Here is a 16,449-nt window from a genome sequence, read left to right on the forward strand (position 1 = left end):
AGCTCATTAATTTAAACATATTATATGAGTTTCAATTCACTGAGTTTCTTATCCTTAATAAACCTCAAATTGTCCCATCTTTGGCCAACGGAGTCCTCCTCAAGTTGACTTCTGAGTCCTTTTTACACTACCAGAATAGTCTTTGAAAGCCATCTCACTGTTTGGTATAACAAGATATTCTAGATTCACCATGTACAAGAGGGATTTTTTTTAAAAAATGTTTTATTAGAGTTCAATTTGCCAACATATAGCATAATACCCAGTGCTCATCCTGCCAAGTGGCCCCCTCAGTGCCCATCACCCAGTCACCCCAACCCCCTTCCCACCTCCCCTTCCACTACCCCTTGTTCATTTCCTAGAGTTAGGTGTCTCTCATGTTTTGTCACCCTCACTGATATTTTCACTCATTTTCTCTCCTTTCCCTTTATTCTCTTTCACTAATTTTTATATTCCCCAAATGAATGAGACCATATAATATTTGTCTTTCTCCGATTGACTTATTTCACTCAGCATAATACCCTCCAGGTCCATCCACGTCGAAGCAAATGGTGGGTATTTGTCGTTTCTAATGGCTGAGTAATATTCCATTGTATACATAGACCACATCTTCTTTATCCATTCATCTTTCGATGGACACCGAGGCTCCTTCCATAGTTTGGCTATTGTGGACATTGCTGCTAGAAACATTGAGGGATTTAAACTAGATGATTTCTAAACATTCTTCTGGCTTTATAATTTTGAGACTATAACAAATTAATTGGAAACATTTGTTTTTACAGTAATCCATATAACTGTTTTTCCATTATAAATTTTTACCTCTGTTATGGCATTTATCAAAATTTGCCACGTGTCAGAATTATTTTAGAAGTTTCACATTTCTCTTGCCTACCACACTATGAACCCCTGGAAGGTGAGGATACACTCTAACACATTATAGATAGTGGATAAATGCTTACTATATACTTTTTAAAGATTTTGCTTATTTATTCATGAGAGACAAAGAAAGAGGCAGAGACATAGGCAGAGGGAGAAGTAGACTCCCTGCAAGGAGTCTGATGCAGGACTTGATCCCAGGACCCCCGGATCATGACGTGAGCCAAAGGCAGACGGCCAACCACTGAGCCATCTAGGTGCCCCTAAATGCTTACTACATTAAACTAAACCATAAGACTTGTCTAGTTTACAATCTTAGAAGACTACATGATTGGATGAGCTCTCTATATATAATAGAGATACAATTTGAGGTATAATCACTGATAAACCAAGATGGCAAATAATTTACTTGCTAATATGAAAGAAAGAACAGGATATACATCAATATTACATTTCAAATTAAACATTAAAAAAAAAAAAAACAGATCCCTTACAAGTTATGGGCTCTATCCTGTATTTTGAGAGGCCTTTGGAAAAATTTCACAACACCCCCTCTTATTTTTGTAAGGAATGGCAAGTGGGAGGTTTCTGTCCAGAACACTGCAAACTTAGGACCCATTAATACAGAACCACTGCCATACAGATGGACAGAAAGGCCAAGAACCATGGGCTTCGTTTTTTGTTTTTTTTTTTTAATTCTTATTTCTTGTTGTGCAGGTAGCTAAAGAGGGAATCCTGCATGTTATGGGGTTTTGCTATTCAAGGCAGAATATGGTTGCAGAAGGTGCAGAGAAGCCTGCTCTAGGTCTTCACATTTATGAAGCCTAAAGAGCAGAAACTTCTCCTTCTGTTACAAGAAAAAAAATGAATAATAATGTTAAAAGTAGCTAGCAGTATGTTCAAAATGGACTATAGCCATATGTTCTTATTTAATCTAAGCAACAGGCAATGTAAGTATTTAGCATTTTTTAATGAAATGGTTTATTGTGGGTATCCTACTGTTCTGTGGAAAGCTGTATAACTATTGCCCTTCTTGTCAGAAAATTGAACTTTTCACTCCCTGGTAGGTGCCTTAAGAAACAGGTTAGTCGCTCAGTGCATTAAACATACAATAATTTCCTTTGTTAAAAATCATTTTTAGATTTCTGCCCCTGGGAATATGGAACACATGCTTTTCTCCAATCCTCCAATGAGTGCTACAAGACACCTAGATATTATATATAAAATCAACACAAAAAGATGTTGAAAGGTAAAGAGAATAAAGAGACACACTCCTTAAAGATTCACCTGGCAGTATTTTGCTCTGTACATAGTCAACACAGTTTTGCTTTGTCTACATCATGCATTTGGAAAGTGTCTCATAGTCAGAGAGCCCAGGGGTATGTGTTTCCCCATGGACCACTTGTTGCTACTCTCCCTGATAATCCTGATAATCTAACTAAGGAAACATACACTTCAAGAAGCACCCAAGTGGTGGTCCAATTATGGTGTGTATGAGCATCACCATGTGACCAGATCTCTGTTCTATTCTGGGCTGAGAAATCTCAGAATATAAATTCAAAGAAATTTCCAAAAAGTCCCAGAGTGATGAATTCTTTTTTTTTTTTTTAAGATTTATTTATTTATTCAGAGAGAGTGAGAGGCTGAGACACAGGCAGAGGGAGAAGCAGGCTCCATGCAGGGAGCCCGACGTGGGACTCGATCCCGGGACTCCAGGATCACGCCCCGGGCCGAAGGCAGGCGCCAAACCGCTGCGCCACCAGTGATACCCTCTCTTTGGAGTTTTAATCCAGGGTCTTAATAGTGGTATTCTAATCCCATCACATGAACAGGTTATTGAATAGTAACCACTTGATAAAAAAAGATCTAATATTTCCCTTGCTCATTTAACTGAAGTTTATACTATACTTCTGGACAGTACTCTGCATCATGATTGCCCTTGAAAATAAAATAACTGGATGAATGAAAGGATGAATGAAGAAATAAGTAAAATTTACAGGTCATGCACAGAAATAACTCACAATTCTCCATTTGCCTTAACAAATCTCTCTGAAGGTATACCCACTTACAAGTGTCATTATCCACATGAAAATAAAAGATACTATGAAAGTTCATTTACACGGATCACACATAAATGCTATCAAAGTTCATTCGTTTTTTTGATCATTTTATACCAAATAATAAATCATTAATAATATACTTAAAAAGATATTATCAAAGTTCATTTGGGTGGATAACATTTGCCCCCTGAGCAATATAAGTATGTGTGTCCTTTATGATGTCATGCTTCAAAGCCGACCATTTGCTGGTGATACAAATTGACAGGATTGAGAAGTGAGTTGTGGGAGAATCATTACAAATGTTACCCTGAAGAAATTTAATATGTGTCTACTGTGTAGGAAATATTAGTGAAGTAAGTCCACCTATTAATATAGAAACATAAGTGATTTCATTAAAAAACAAACTGAAAAAGAAGTAGTGGCTTTCTTTAATGATGTTTTAGATAATCCCATAAAGCTATTTGATGTGACACTGTGGAGAGACACAGGGAGAGAGAGAAGGAGGGTCCTCGCAGGCATGAACTTTGGGAACCAAATAGAACTGAGGGGATTAATGTTTTTCTAAAGTGGTGCTAAGGGGAGTCTGGATGACAAAGTTGGTTAAGCATCTGCCTTCCGTTCAGGTCATGAACCCAGCCAGGGTCCTGGGATTGAGAGTCCCATGTTAGGCTTCCTGCTCAGTGGGGAGTCTGTTTCTCCTTCTGCCCCTCCCCCCACCCCTGCTAGTGCTTTCTCTTGCTCTCTCTCAACAAATAACAAAATCTTTTTAAAAATAAATAAAATTGTACTAAAATATCACTACATACTAGAATCTGGAGTAAGGTTGGCCCCTTTGGACCACCCAGGGCCACATAATGAATGTGGGAATGATCCCTAGCTTTGGAGTCAGATAGTCCTGGATTCAAATCCTACTTACTAGCTATGTCACTTTGATCCAGTCACATATGTTCTCAGAGAACTTTTCCTCACCTATAAAATGGGCATAGTTATATACACTTTACAATACCATTAGGGAGAAGAGAGGAGATAACAAATGTTAAGCACCTAGCACAGCTGCTCACACATATTAGGAGCTCACACTCCATACATATTAATCCTCTCCATGCAAGCAAGCCAATAGTTACCAGGATAATAAAATCAAGCACACATCAGGACACTCACCAATAAGGGACTCCACTGACATGAACTCAGATGACAGCAATATATGGAAGTTGTACTTGTGGGACTTGATTTCCGAACCCTGGGATTAGGCCCTGAGCAGAAGGCAGACACTCAACTGGTGAGCCACCCAGGCGTCCCTAAGAAAACATACCTTTAAAGTCATGTGAGGGGATCTCTGGGTAGCTCAAAAGTTTAGCACCTCCCTTCTGCCCAGGGTGTGATCCTGGAGACCCGGGATCGAGCCCCATATCAGGCTCCCTGCATGGAGCCTGCTTCTCCCTCTGCCTCTCTTTCTCTCTCTCTCTCATGAATAAATAAATTAAATCTTTAAAAAAATAAATAAAGTTGTATGATTAACAGCTTGGTTCCATAGATTATAGAATAAAAATTACAGAAACAATACTTAAAATAAATTATAGGTTATCTGCTGTTTCACACTTTAAAAAAATCTTATGTTCTTAAAAAGACTGTTATAACTATACAGCAAACCTAGTGGCAACACAGCAGGGTTTTTGTAGTTCTCTGGAATTACAGGTAATAATGAGGCTCACAAACTTCACTTTCCCCTCCCAGGCTGGTGTGAAGGCTGTAAGGCCAGGGAATGTGGCTCAGCTGTGCGGTCGGTGGTTGCTTGGGCAGGAACAAAGTAGAGAAAACAGAAACCGAGGAAGCAGGATCACACTTGTCACAGACCAAGGCTGCAAGCCGAGCAGCGCTGGCGCTGGGCACTCCAGCAGAGGTGCCATAGAGAGGTGATTATATCACATCATCCTCACCTCGAGAAAGACACTTCTGGCAATGTGGTTTCTGAGAAGCAGGAAGGAATCCAGGGTCACAAGTTGCCTGCTGCCTGTTCTCCCCTGTGTGTACATTTGATGTGCTCCTTAGCGAGCCTCAGAAGCTATAACAAGCTCCATCTGTTTCTGTTCGTGGCTGTTCCTCCACGCGTCTCGCATGCTCACACCTGTGCTCAGAAAGCGCCTGCTTCTCGTGGCCGTGTCTCCCATACAGGGCTGTCTCCCAGAAGCCAGGGATCGTCTCAAGCCTGACAGGTGTAAACAGAACTTGAACAGATATGGGATCATTGTGGTGGCTCTCCATCCTTGGTCCAAGTCTCTCTCTGTCTCTCTCTCTCTGAATGAACTCTTGTGAGACACAGCACAGAGGACCCCCTCCTGCCATCCTGTGTCTCTCTCAGTCCTTTCCTCCTGGCTTTGTTAGCTCAGCCAGTACAAAGAACCATGATGTTTTTTTTCTTTATCTCCCCTCAACCAAGTGGTCCTCTAGCTTTCATCACCAAGAAATTGTTCTCCTTTATCCAGCAAGAAATTCAGCATGAACAGATTCAAATCTCCAGCTTTGAATTCCAAATAAGAGCTTTGAAAGCTTTGACTTTTCATTTTAAAAGTCAGGCGTTTCTGAGAAAGAATGTTTAGAGGGAAGGGGTTGATGGGGGTGGATTTCAAGATCTTAGCCTGAATACTAAGAGCTAGGCTGAGAGACTCTAGGTGTAACATTGAGCCAGAGAATGGGAAAGGATGTGTGTTGATTTAAGAGCCAATTTGCCACCACACAAAGGGGAGATTAGAAGCTGGGAAAAGGAGCTTGGAAAGAGGAGGAGGGTTTCCATATTGGCCCGGGCACTGGTACCACCATTTGTCCCAGGTGGTGTCTTTGTGTGCATTAGAAAAAAAAAAAAAAGTGCTCATTCCTCAAGACTTATGACTTTTATTTTCCAGAAAATTGTCATAATCAATGTACAAATCAATGATGTCTGTGATGTGAATAGGGCTCTTAGATGGGACACCATTGTGCAATGCATAACCATTTCATTACGGCCTAGGGGGCACACTTAGTCCCTGCCTTCTCCCTCAGTAAACACTGAAGGGCCGAGCTGTAGAAATTCTTCAGTAGGTTGGGAATCTGAGAGCAGTCAGAGCTGTGCCCTGCTTGCTGTCATCTTCGGAAGGAGGCAGGCTCTGCATACCCTCAGTAGCCTGCAGCTGCAGCAGAGTAGAAGTAGCAGCTGGCCCCCTGAACCACAGCTGGGTCTGTGATAAACACCCCTTCCCACCTCAGTTCTTGGGGCCTCCAGGAAACCCAAAGGGGCACCGAAGGCAACTGAGAACTGAGAGTCAGCAAAGCTACAAGGGGTAACTGTTCCAGGAGAGCCGACTCCTAGCTGAGGCCACAGATGAAGCAACAGGGACCTGGAGGAGGCTGCTGATTCTCAGAATAGCAAGTCCCCAAAACAGCCGTGGTTGGGACCAGATCTGGAGAGGGAGAGACTGAATTTCTGGGGAACTTGCCATGTATGGCTTGTGCCTAAGAGAACAGATGATGAGCCACGAAATTGTAGATGCCCACAGAGAAACAAGACGGTCCAGAAGCCTTCCCCCAGATGTCAGGATGGTGGATAAGCCCCTTGAGGTAAAGAGTCAGGGAGAAGAGGAATAGAAGGAGGACTCTGGCAGTGATAGAGTTACCTCCAATTGGTAAGATTACCCTTTCCCCTCCCTATTCATTTTGTTCTAAAGACTGCTATATACATTTTCTTGACTGCCTGAATTTTCTAACTATATGAAGGTTGTGGCTGCCACAGACAACACACTCATTATGTATTTCTCAGGTGTCTCCTTCTCCCCGTTTCTCATCCTTCTTTCAGCTGCAAGCTAGGAATTCACATTTCATAGCACCAAGAGGAACATTTAACCTTGTAAAACTTCAGACTTCTGTGGACATTCCCCCATTTCTTTTACCCTGTCTGTTCTCATAGAGTAACTAGTGGTACAGTCTTTAAAAAAAACTTAATCACACATAGTTGTTGAGAAAACTGGAACAAAGGGATCAGTAACCAAATTGTGTTGCCAATCCGCCGCAGTCAACAGGGGACCTGTCCTCCGCCACAGGTAGCCAACAGGACCGTGAGGGAGCAGCCGGAATGCAAGAGAGGGCTTCCTCATCATGACAGTCTGGAGGGCTTGACCCTGAGATATTCATGGTGGAAAAACCAAGTTCTTCTTCCTTCCTCCTTCCTCACTCACACAGTGAGAGTGGTTGGGTAAAGCACACGGTCTCTAGCATGTACTCTTTAACTTGAGAAATAAAATAGTAAATGCCTTATTTTACGGGCTTATATTTAATTTTAACAACTGCAGGTTTTAGATTCTTTCTGAACATGAGTAATCTAACTCCCTGCTCTACCCAGGCAGTGGTTTTAACACAATCCAGGACCTTTTGTATCACCTTTCTTTATTCATAATCTAGCACTAACATTATAATATTCTGTGTAATTATTTCATAATAACAAATGCTAACATTTATCGAGCATTTACTTATGTTGGGAAGTAGTCTAATGATACTACATAAGTTAGCACATTTAATTATTGCAACCAGATGGGATAACTACCATTATCAGTTTTATTTTATAGATGGGACGATCAAGGCATAGACAAGTTAAATAAGGTAACACAGCCAGTAAGTGAATTTAGAGCCCATCTCTCAAGATTGATGGACTTAGCTTTAAGAAATACTACAGGAATAATATGGGAATTCCCCTGTCACCTTTCCTCTCTGTAGATTTAACACAAACCCCTCATTTTAAAACAGGTTTGACAAAATAATCTCACTATGGATCTCCTCATTCTGATTACTGGTGGACTATATCTCTAGGAAAATTGGTCTAGTTATTATATCCGTGGTTCAAACCAAAGCATTGATTTGACCTCTCTGAAACATATTCATGCTACATTTTGATTTATTGGTTGTTGTTTTTCTCTAACAAGACCCAAACTCTGCTTTCAAAACAAGTATCTCATAGAAATAATTCCTGCATATATGATATACATTCATTCCTAAGAAGCTGGATGATAAACTGACTCAAATTTCAACTGCACTTGGGAAGTTCGTTTCTTACAAATATTCTATACTAAATCTTTTATAAAAGAAAAAAAACTCATATTTGTTACTTTTGCAAACCTATACGTTATACCTGTGTCAGTCTCCTCAGAAAAGATGTTAATGTTCCCAGTCTGTCACCCTAGCATTAGTAGTAATGTAACTAGGTGGCCTTTTTTAGCCTTATAAAGTCAGTAAGATCTTCGGCTAAGAGAAGAATACCTCCTCAGACTGATGGTCAGAGAAGTCCTGCAGTTTCTTCTATGAGGCTCTTCTCGGCGTCCCTTTCAGAACACAGCCATCACCATTCTCAAGTTCCTGGGGGAGTCATGAAAATGATTCACCCCTGGAGCAGAGAAAGATTCCCATCAGCCTCAGCTCTTGGGATCTCTGTCAAGAGAAAGATTCACCCCTGGAGCAGATCCACCTCTGCTTCACTTCCTCTGCTCCCTTTCCTCCAGCTGACTTACCGAGAGCATTCACCTGTAAGCTCTGAAAGTGCCCAGAACTGTGTTAATAAAGGCACTAGCTACAACACTTCCCCCTCACTAGAGCATGGGATTGAGTCTCCTGTGAGATACAGCACCGCAGCTACAGATGGGTACCAACCGGCACCCATGGTTTCTTTACTCCCAAATGGATCTAGTGTGCTAGGGGAACTTGGGGTCTGGGTATCTCCCAAGTTGAAACACAGTTCTCTCCCTCCCAGCCAGAGAATTTCTGTCCAGCCCGACAGGGCCTGGAGAGGGGCCTAGTGGCTCACATGCTCGAAATGGCTCTTTCCTTGCTATTTATTGATGGTGAGGCTGAGACTTAGAAATGAGCGTAAGATAAAGAGTAGATTTTCAGCCTGCCGTGTACTAGATACACAGCTGCCTCTGGTGGCAGCCAAGGGGATCTTCACTTGAAGGTTTTACATCAGGGTTTGGCACCAAAGTTACATGTGGACATCTGTAGTCTTCTGTACTCTGGCCCACATTTCCCACAAGCTCCTTGAGGAGGTGGCACATTGCCTCAAGACAAGGGTTATGTATATCAGGGACTTCTGATCAAATACTACTACCTGATTTTTCACTCAGGAGTCTACATTCCCACCATTCTGGAAAATTTATTATTTATGTTATAAATATAAGTCACCTTTTGGGTTAAAAGTTGTACTCTCTGACTTCTAAAAGTTCTAGTCAAATGCTTCTAAATAGTATAGAACACTGGATAGCTAAAAGTAGCTCATGTCTTATGCTAGAATTATTTTTTAATTGCATTCATCCAACTGGATTGATATTCTCAGTGGCTGTTGTTGTTTTAAGAGTGAAAAGTAAAAGGGAGAGATCCCAAGAGCTGAGGCTGATGGGTTCTTGCCTATATTTCTGCTGACTGATTCCAATGGGGGTAGATGTTCAGCAGCAGCAGCCTGAGGTGTTGGTTTTGTTTTTAGTTAGAAACTAAGAATATCTCCAATGGTTCCACTGATCTCCTCATGCCATCCTCAGACCATTCTTTACTTCTTAATAACACTTCTTTTTCTCCTTTCTTAGGAAGAATTGATTTTTCAGTTTAGCCCTTATGATTCGCAGAAGAAAGAATATGAAGATTTTTGCCTTTAGAGGATGAAAGATTATGAAGAGAATGTGGAATTAAAATGGATATTTATTTTTAATATGATATCCTTTATGAAAAATCAATATGGCTGAACAATAAGGGAGCACACCCCCTAAAGTTTCTGCAAACATATATCTACCAAACATAAATCAGAGAGAAAATATTTAAGTTAACTTTATTCAAACAGAAAAAAATATAACAGTAAAGTTCTCTCTGGGACAGAAAAAGAAACATGAAGGCTCTGGGTAACTTTTGCAGCTGTTTCGGTGGTAGCTTTCCTGTCTTCCTGAGTGGGAGGAGGAGGGGGGAGGAAGAATAGGAGCAGTAACAGAGTAGTGGCAGCAGTAGGTGCTGACATTAGAGTACTTACTGTGTGCCTGGACCTGTGCAAGGTCTTTCCATGCTTTATTTAATTCAATCCTTAAGGAAATTTCTGAGAGATAAATAATTATTACTATTATTATTCCTACTTTGCAGATAAGAAAACTAAGACTTCACAAAATATAAGTAACTTGCCTAAGGTCACATAATTAATAAGCAGTAGGGCAAGGTTTAAACCTAGGCATTGGTCTGACCACTCAGACTCAGAATTTTAGTGTTGAAGCAGTCTCTGCATGGTCTCTATCCAATCCCTCATCTTACAGATGTAGAGCCGACACCTAGAGTATAAATGATCCAGAGCTGCAAGGTGAGTTAGTGGAAGAATATGGGTGCCCCTTACACAACACAACACAACACCAATATAACAGCCCCTTCCTTGTGGGACTCCAATTCCTAGAGTAAAAGAAGAGATGCTACTGTGTATAACACCATCAAGCACACACTACACATATTGATTATGAAGTAGCATTGGGTATAGACCAAGCAGCCAGGGAGTAGTGGGTTCTTCTCTCCATCTGCCCTCTTAGGTGATGTCTGGGGGCTGTGGAAGCAGAACCAGCGTGCAGGGCAGTGCTGAGAGAATTCAGGAGACTCAGGAAACAGGTGACACCAACTGAGGACAGGAATTTGAGTGGCCCAAGGAGCTGCCATGAGTAACAGCTGAGAAGTTAAGAGGCCAACACATCCAGAGCATTCAAATGCTACAGAGTGCACAGGAAATATCCAGAAATCAAACTCTGAAAATGGGCACCTGGGTGGCACATTTGGTTAAGTGTCTGCTCAGGTCATGATCCCAGGGTCCTGGGATGGTGTGCCACATTGGGCTCCCTGTTCAGCGGGGAGTCTGTTTCTCCCTCTCCCTTTGCTCCTCTCCCTGCTCACGCTCTTCCCCTCCCACAAATAAATAAATAAAATATTTTTTTTAAAAAACCAACAATCTGAAAACAAAGAACTGCAAGTAGAATAGCACTTTGTGAGAAGGAAAGCTAAAGTTGTACCAGTTCTAACTGGAGGATGAATGCCTGACCTCCCTACTCCAGAAAGAGGGAACATGACCACTATGCAGTGTAAGTGTATATATGCCATGTTTTCCTGTCATTTTGTTATGAAACTTTTCAAACAGTCAGAACAGCTGAAATAATTGTACACCATATACCTGTATACTCCCACCTAAATCTGACAATGGGTGTTTTAACTACATTTGCGTTATAGCATACTGATCCATCTCTCCATCCCTCTACCCATCCATCAATGTCTTATTTCTGATGCATGTCAAAATTGCACACATTACTATACTTCACTCGTAAACACATCAGCCTGCATACCATCAGCTAGAGCTCATATTTGTTTATAGTTCTTTTCACTTTGTGGTATAAAGCCTTCATACAGTGAAATACACAAATTTTAATTCACTTATAGTATATTAACAAATCCACACCCCTGTCTAACCCAAACCCCTATCATGGTCTAGGACACTCTCATCTCATCATCCTGGGTGCTTTCCACCCTTAGGCTTCCCTGTAGTCAGTACCTAGCCCCCGTACCAAAGGCAACCACTGTACTGATTTTTTTCAGATCAGTTTTGCCTATTCTAAAACTTCTCCAAAATGGAATCATGCTTTATGTGTTCTTTCATGTAAAGCTTCTTTTACTCAGTATAGTCTTTTTGAGATTCATGCATGTCTTCATGAGTACTGGAAGTCCATTCCTTCTTACTGCCAAGTAGTATCCATTGTATGTTGTATGTTACATATCACAGTTTGTCCATTCTTCTCTTGAGAACATCTCAGATATTTCCAATATTTAACTATCATGAATAAAGCTGGTATGAATATACTTATCCAAGTTTTGGGGTAGACATGTTAATTTCTCTTAGCTAGATAACTAAAAGTAAAATTTCTAGGTGGGTCACTGGATAGATGCAATGTTTAATTTTATGAGAAACTGCCAGACTTTTTTCCAAAGTAATTCTACCACTTTATACCTCTAGCAAAAATGAATGTACGTCAGTTCTGCTTGTTCCATGTACTCACCAACCTTTGGTGTTGCCGGTTTTTATAGTTTTAGCTGTTCTGGTGGCTAAAATTTTTTCACATAATTTTCTTCTTTTGTTTGTTCATTTTTGGGTTTTGTTGTTTTTATTTAAATCCTGGTTAGCTAACATACAGTATAATATTAGTTTCAGCTGTCCAATTTAGTGATTCAACACGTCCATATAACACCTGGTGCTCATCACAAGTATTCACATTATTTCCCATCCATTTTTCCCTCCCATAATTCAGAGGAGGGAAACAATAATTCCTTCTGTCTTCATCACTCATAATAGCATTCACTGGGCACTCTCTATGTGCCAGATGCTTTGCTAAGCACATGACCCCATTGTATGAGACTTGACTTGATGATTAGCATTTTCTTCATGAAACTACTGAGACTTAGTAACTCTGTCACAGCCACACATCAAGTCAGTGGTACCAGCTGTACTTGCCTGACTCTAAAGCCACTTGGTTGTAACGTCCTCCACGATACCACATCCCAAGGCCAGTGCTAGAACAGAAAAAGATTTCACATTCAGAGCTATTGTCTCTCCTTCCTTCTGCATAACTAAGTCTCCTCCCATGAGGCATACAAACCTTTTGGTGAGTATGTGAAATAACTGGAGCAGATTCGAAACTTAGTGAGAGTCCGTAGAGCCACAGCTAACCCACCTGAGCACCATGAAATATGATCAGTTCCTGGGTCCACTGCACCATTCATCCTTCTGGCCAGCCAGGTACCTCCTACTGGGCACTCGTAGGGTGCCTAATGCTATGCTAGACACAGGATTCCAGAAAAAGTAACGTGTTTCATGGAACCTAAAATGCCACTATTTTATATACTACTAAAAAAAATAAATAACATTGCTTTCTTACTATTTAGAATTTTAATTTAAACTCATTGAAGGAATTATTTTTATACCTAGGGACAGGTGACCCTGTGGTATAAACCTGTGCTCACCTGATCTTAATCTTTTTCTAGCACCTTTCCATGAGAATAATTTTGAGACAGGTTAAGAAACACCTGGGTTTTACTAGCATTTACTAACCACTTTGACTTAACTCATACTTTAATTTTCTCCTTCAGTAAAGCCACAAGATACTGGAACTTAAGGAATTTCTACTGAAAGGTAACATAAAATAGCTAATAAATTCATGTTTGGTGTCTTAATGACAGACCTGCACCAGGCTTGATTAATCCCAGTAGCTTCTCCTATTGCCTTAAAATTCTGTCACCTAGCCCAGGGGATGTGACAAATTCTTCTGCCTTCGGGGTTTTTCTTGCCTTACAACAGGTAGTCCTTTTGCACGTTTCAAAAGAAGAAACATACCACAGCTTCATCTGCTTGCTTTCTTATGTATCTTTCTTTCTTAGGTACATGAGAGCATTTGATTTTACTTTGTATAAAAATACAGAATTCCAGTTGTCTCTCTAGCAATAAATACCGAATTCCCTAATATCAAATGCATTCCCTATTGCTCTGTTTCTGTGCCTTTCTTTGTATGTAGCTTTGCAATGCTGAATCATAGAGTAATGTCTTTGAAGAATTTTTCTTGACCAGCAAAATTATTGTCTTAACCAAAAAAAATCTCTTGAAGAATTGAGATTGTACTGGTTAGGCCTATTCCTGAGCCCTGAGGAAGCTGGTCATCTTCTGAGCAACCTGATCTTTCTTCCAGACAAGACATATTTTAAGACAATTCTATCTTTTAAACTCTGTTAAGTTTCTTATTATAGACTAAATTGTCTCATGTAACAGCATGAGCTTTCTAATATAGTTCTTCCATCAAGCCTGGACTTACATTTTTCTTTAAGTATTAGAAATAATTATTTCTTATAAGTATCCAACCCATTAACACATGGATCATGTACTTTGGCATGAAATATATTGCCTTCCGAATTGTAACGAGGTATTATTTGGTGCTTGGGAGGGATAGAACAACCCCTCATCCTCAGCCCCCTCAGAGTCCCAAAAGCTGTTCCCAAAGGAGTCTTGCAAGGTCCACATCTGACCAGTATGTGAGGCAACAGGTTGATCACATTCCATTCCTCCCCAGTCAAAGCGCACCTCTCTTGGACTTCACAGAACCTGTCTGCACCGTGCGTCCTGCTGCAGCATGGCTTAGAAGCCAACCTTCACAAAACCTTAAAATTTGCAAGCAGAGGTTGTACATTCTACCACATTCTCTTATTCAAGCACAAGCAATCCGGTAGAGTCAGCCTCCACTGGAAACACAAACTGCGGCCCTGCATTTGGGTGAGGTATACTTGTTCTTATCCTGGATTACCAAGTTCTCTAAGCATGAGAATCATACTTTACCTCTCCTCTTCCTTCTAAATTTCACATCGTGTCCCTCGACAACTGTAGCAAACCTTATCCTTGCATATCCTTGACTTCATACAGACCTATGGGCTTTGCAATACTACAAAGGAAAGGGTTTTTGAAGACAGTTTTAAATGTCTTTTGTTAAAATTAAACTCAACAATGTACATCACTGGATTGACAAGAGGACTGTATAAAAAACAGTGAGCTTATGTGTGCTGAAAGCCAATGACACTACATCACCAGTGCCACCAGAGTCAGGTTGTCAAATGTAAAACAGACAAAAACTCATCCAGAAATGGATGAACGATGGTAAGGAACAATCCTGACTTCAGGAAGTACCACAGTTTAACCCCTCCGACCTTACGTAATCTCTGAAAAGGGTGGATTCAGCTGTCATTTCAGGAATCACTTTTACACATAAGGGACAATTATCTTTAAAATTCTCTTTTCTAAAAATGTCCAACGTCACTCAGCATCAGAGGAATACAAATCAAAACCACAATGAGATACCACCTAACACAGGTCAGAATGGCTGAAATAAACAACTCAGGAAACAACAGATGTTGGTGAGGATGAGGAGAAAGGTGAACCCTCTTACACTGTCAGTGGGGATGCAAACTGGTGCAGCCACTTTGGCAAACAGTATAGAGGTTCCTCAAAAGGTTAAAAATAGAGCTACCCTATGACCCAGCAATTGCACTACTATGTATTTATCCAAAGGATACAATGATAGTGATTTGAAGCAGCACCTGCACCCCAATGTTTATAGCAGCAATGTCCACAACCACCAAACTATGGAAAGAGCCCAGATATCCATCGAAAGATGAATGGATAAAGAAAACGTGGTATATATACACAATAGAATATTACTCAACCATCAAAAAGAATGAAATCTTGCCATTTGCAATGAATGGATGGAACTAGAGAATACTATGCTAAGAGAAATAAGTCAGAGAAAGACAAATACCAGATGATTTCACTCATATGTGGAATTTAAGAAACATAAACATATGGGAAAGGAAGGAAAAATAAGATGAAAACAGAGAGGGAGACAAAGCATAAGAGACTCTTAGGTATAGGCAACAAACTGAGAATTGCTGGAGGGGAGGCAGTAGGGAATGGGGTAACTGGGCGATGAGCATTAAGGAGGGCATGTGATGTCATGAGCCCTGGGTGTTATATGCAACTGATGAATCATTAAATTATCTCTGAAACTAATGAGACACCATATGCTAATTAAATATAAAATACAAAATAAAATAAAGTCCTCTCTTTTCTGTCATACAGCTAAAATGGGAATAAGTTCAATATAGACTGAAATTTAAAGAGTAATACCAATGCACATTGCTGAAAATAACAATGGGCCTTAATTAGTTATGTTAATTTATCTAATAAGAAAGAGAGCTTTTTTTTTAATTTAAAGGATGACTTAAAATGTGATTTCTGGTCACAGACTAGAGAAGTCCTGATGGCTTGCAATTCTGCAATAAAAGGATGCAAAATTCTAATCTATGAGTAGATATTTAAATATACTATCAACTACAAGCTTCTAAATAATTAAAGGAAAAACTCATATCTAAAACAAGTAAAAGATTAGTCTTGAAAATAGAAGTACAAATAGTACCCCGAATTATAAATTCTAGGATTCAGTTTGTCTTTTCCAACTGTCAACATTAGCCTTCTTTCCATTTTTAACCATAATATATAATGTAGCCAGACTTTCAATGCCGGAATATATTGTAAGCATTTTGCTTTTATTAACTTATATTTTCCAAGAACACAGAGTTAGAGTCCCACAGATCTCATTTTATTCATAACCAAGAAGTCGGTATCAAAAGATAAAATTAGTGTCCGTGGCCAAAACTATTAGATATCAGATCCACATCCCAATCTTTTGCTTATCCTATCAAACCCTTTCTTTCCATTTTCGTTTCAATTTTCTTCATTCATTTCTATTAACGTGTTCAATCAAAACGAAGTGAGTTTCTTTGATGGGGGGCCCAGAACAGTGACAGCTCAAAAGCAAACCATTTCTCCTGTTTTTAGTTCCTTTATCATCTTTTCAACTTACATGAAAACCCATAGCACTAAAAGAAAAAATTTTTAAAGAAAGCCTGA

The 16,449-nt window shown here is 40.0% G+C and overlaps 1 protein-coding gene across 7 annotated transcripts in view; it reads left to right on the forward strand.

The window, feature by feature from the left end:
- LOC144289018 (uncharacterized) overlaps positions 1-10,400 on the forward strand; it is a 52,094-nt gene extending 41,694 nt beyond the window's left edge. For 6 of the 7 annotated variants that reach the window (XM_077857201.1, XM_077857203.1, XM_077857202.1 and 3 more), the window contains one exon: positions 4,668-5,039. In XM_077857201.1, the coding sequence (XP_077713327.1) occupies positions 4,668-4,850 (183 nt within the window). In that variant the 3' untranslated portion in view covers positions 4,851-5,039. Of the gene's footprint in view, positions 1-4,667; positions 5,040-9,526 lie in introns of those variants that run through there. The other variant, XM_077857207.1, reaches the window with a different exon arrangement.
- Positions 10,401-16,449: the final 6,049 nt, after the last annotated feature.

Source organism: Canis aureus, chromosome 18, assembly GCF_053574225.1.
Source record: "Canis aureus isolate CA01 chromosome 18, VMU_Caureus_v.1.0, whole genome shotgun sequence".
NCBI lineage: Eukaryota > Metazoa > Chordata > Mammalia > Carnivora > Canidae > Canis > Canis aureus.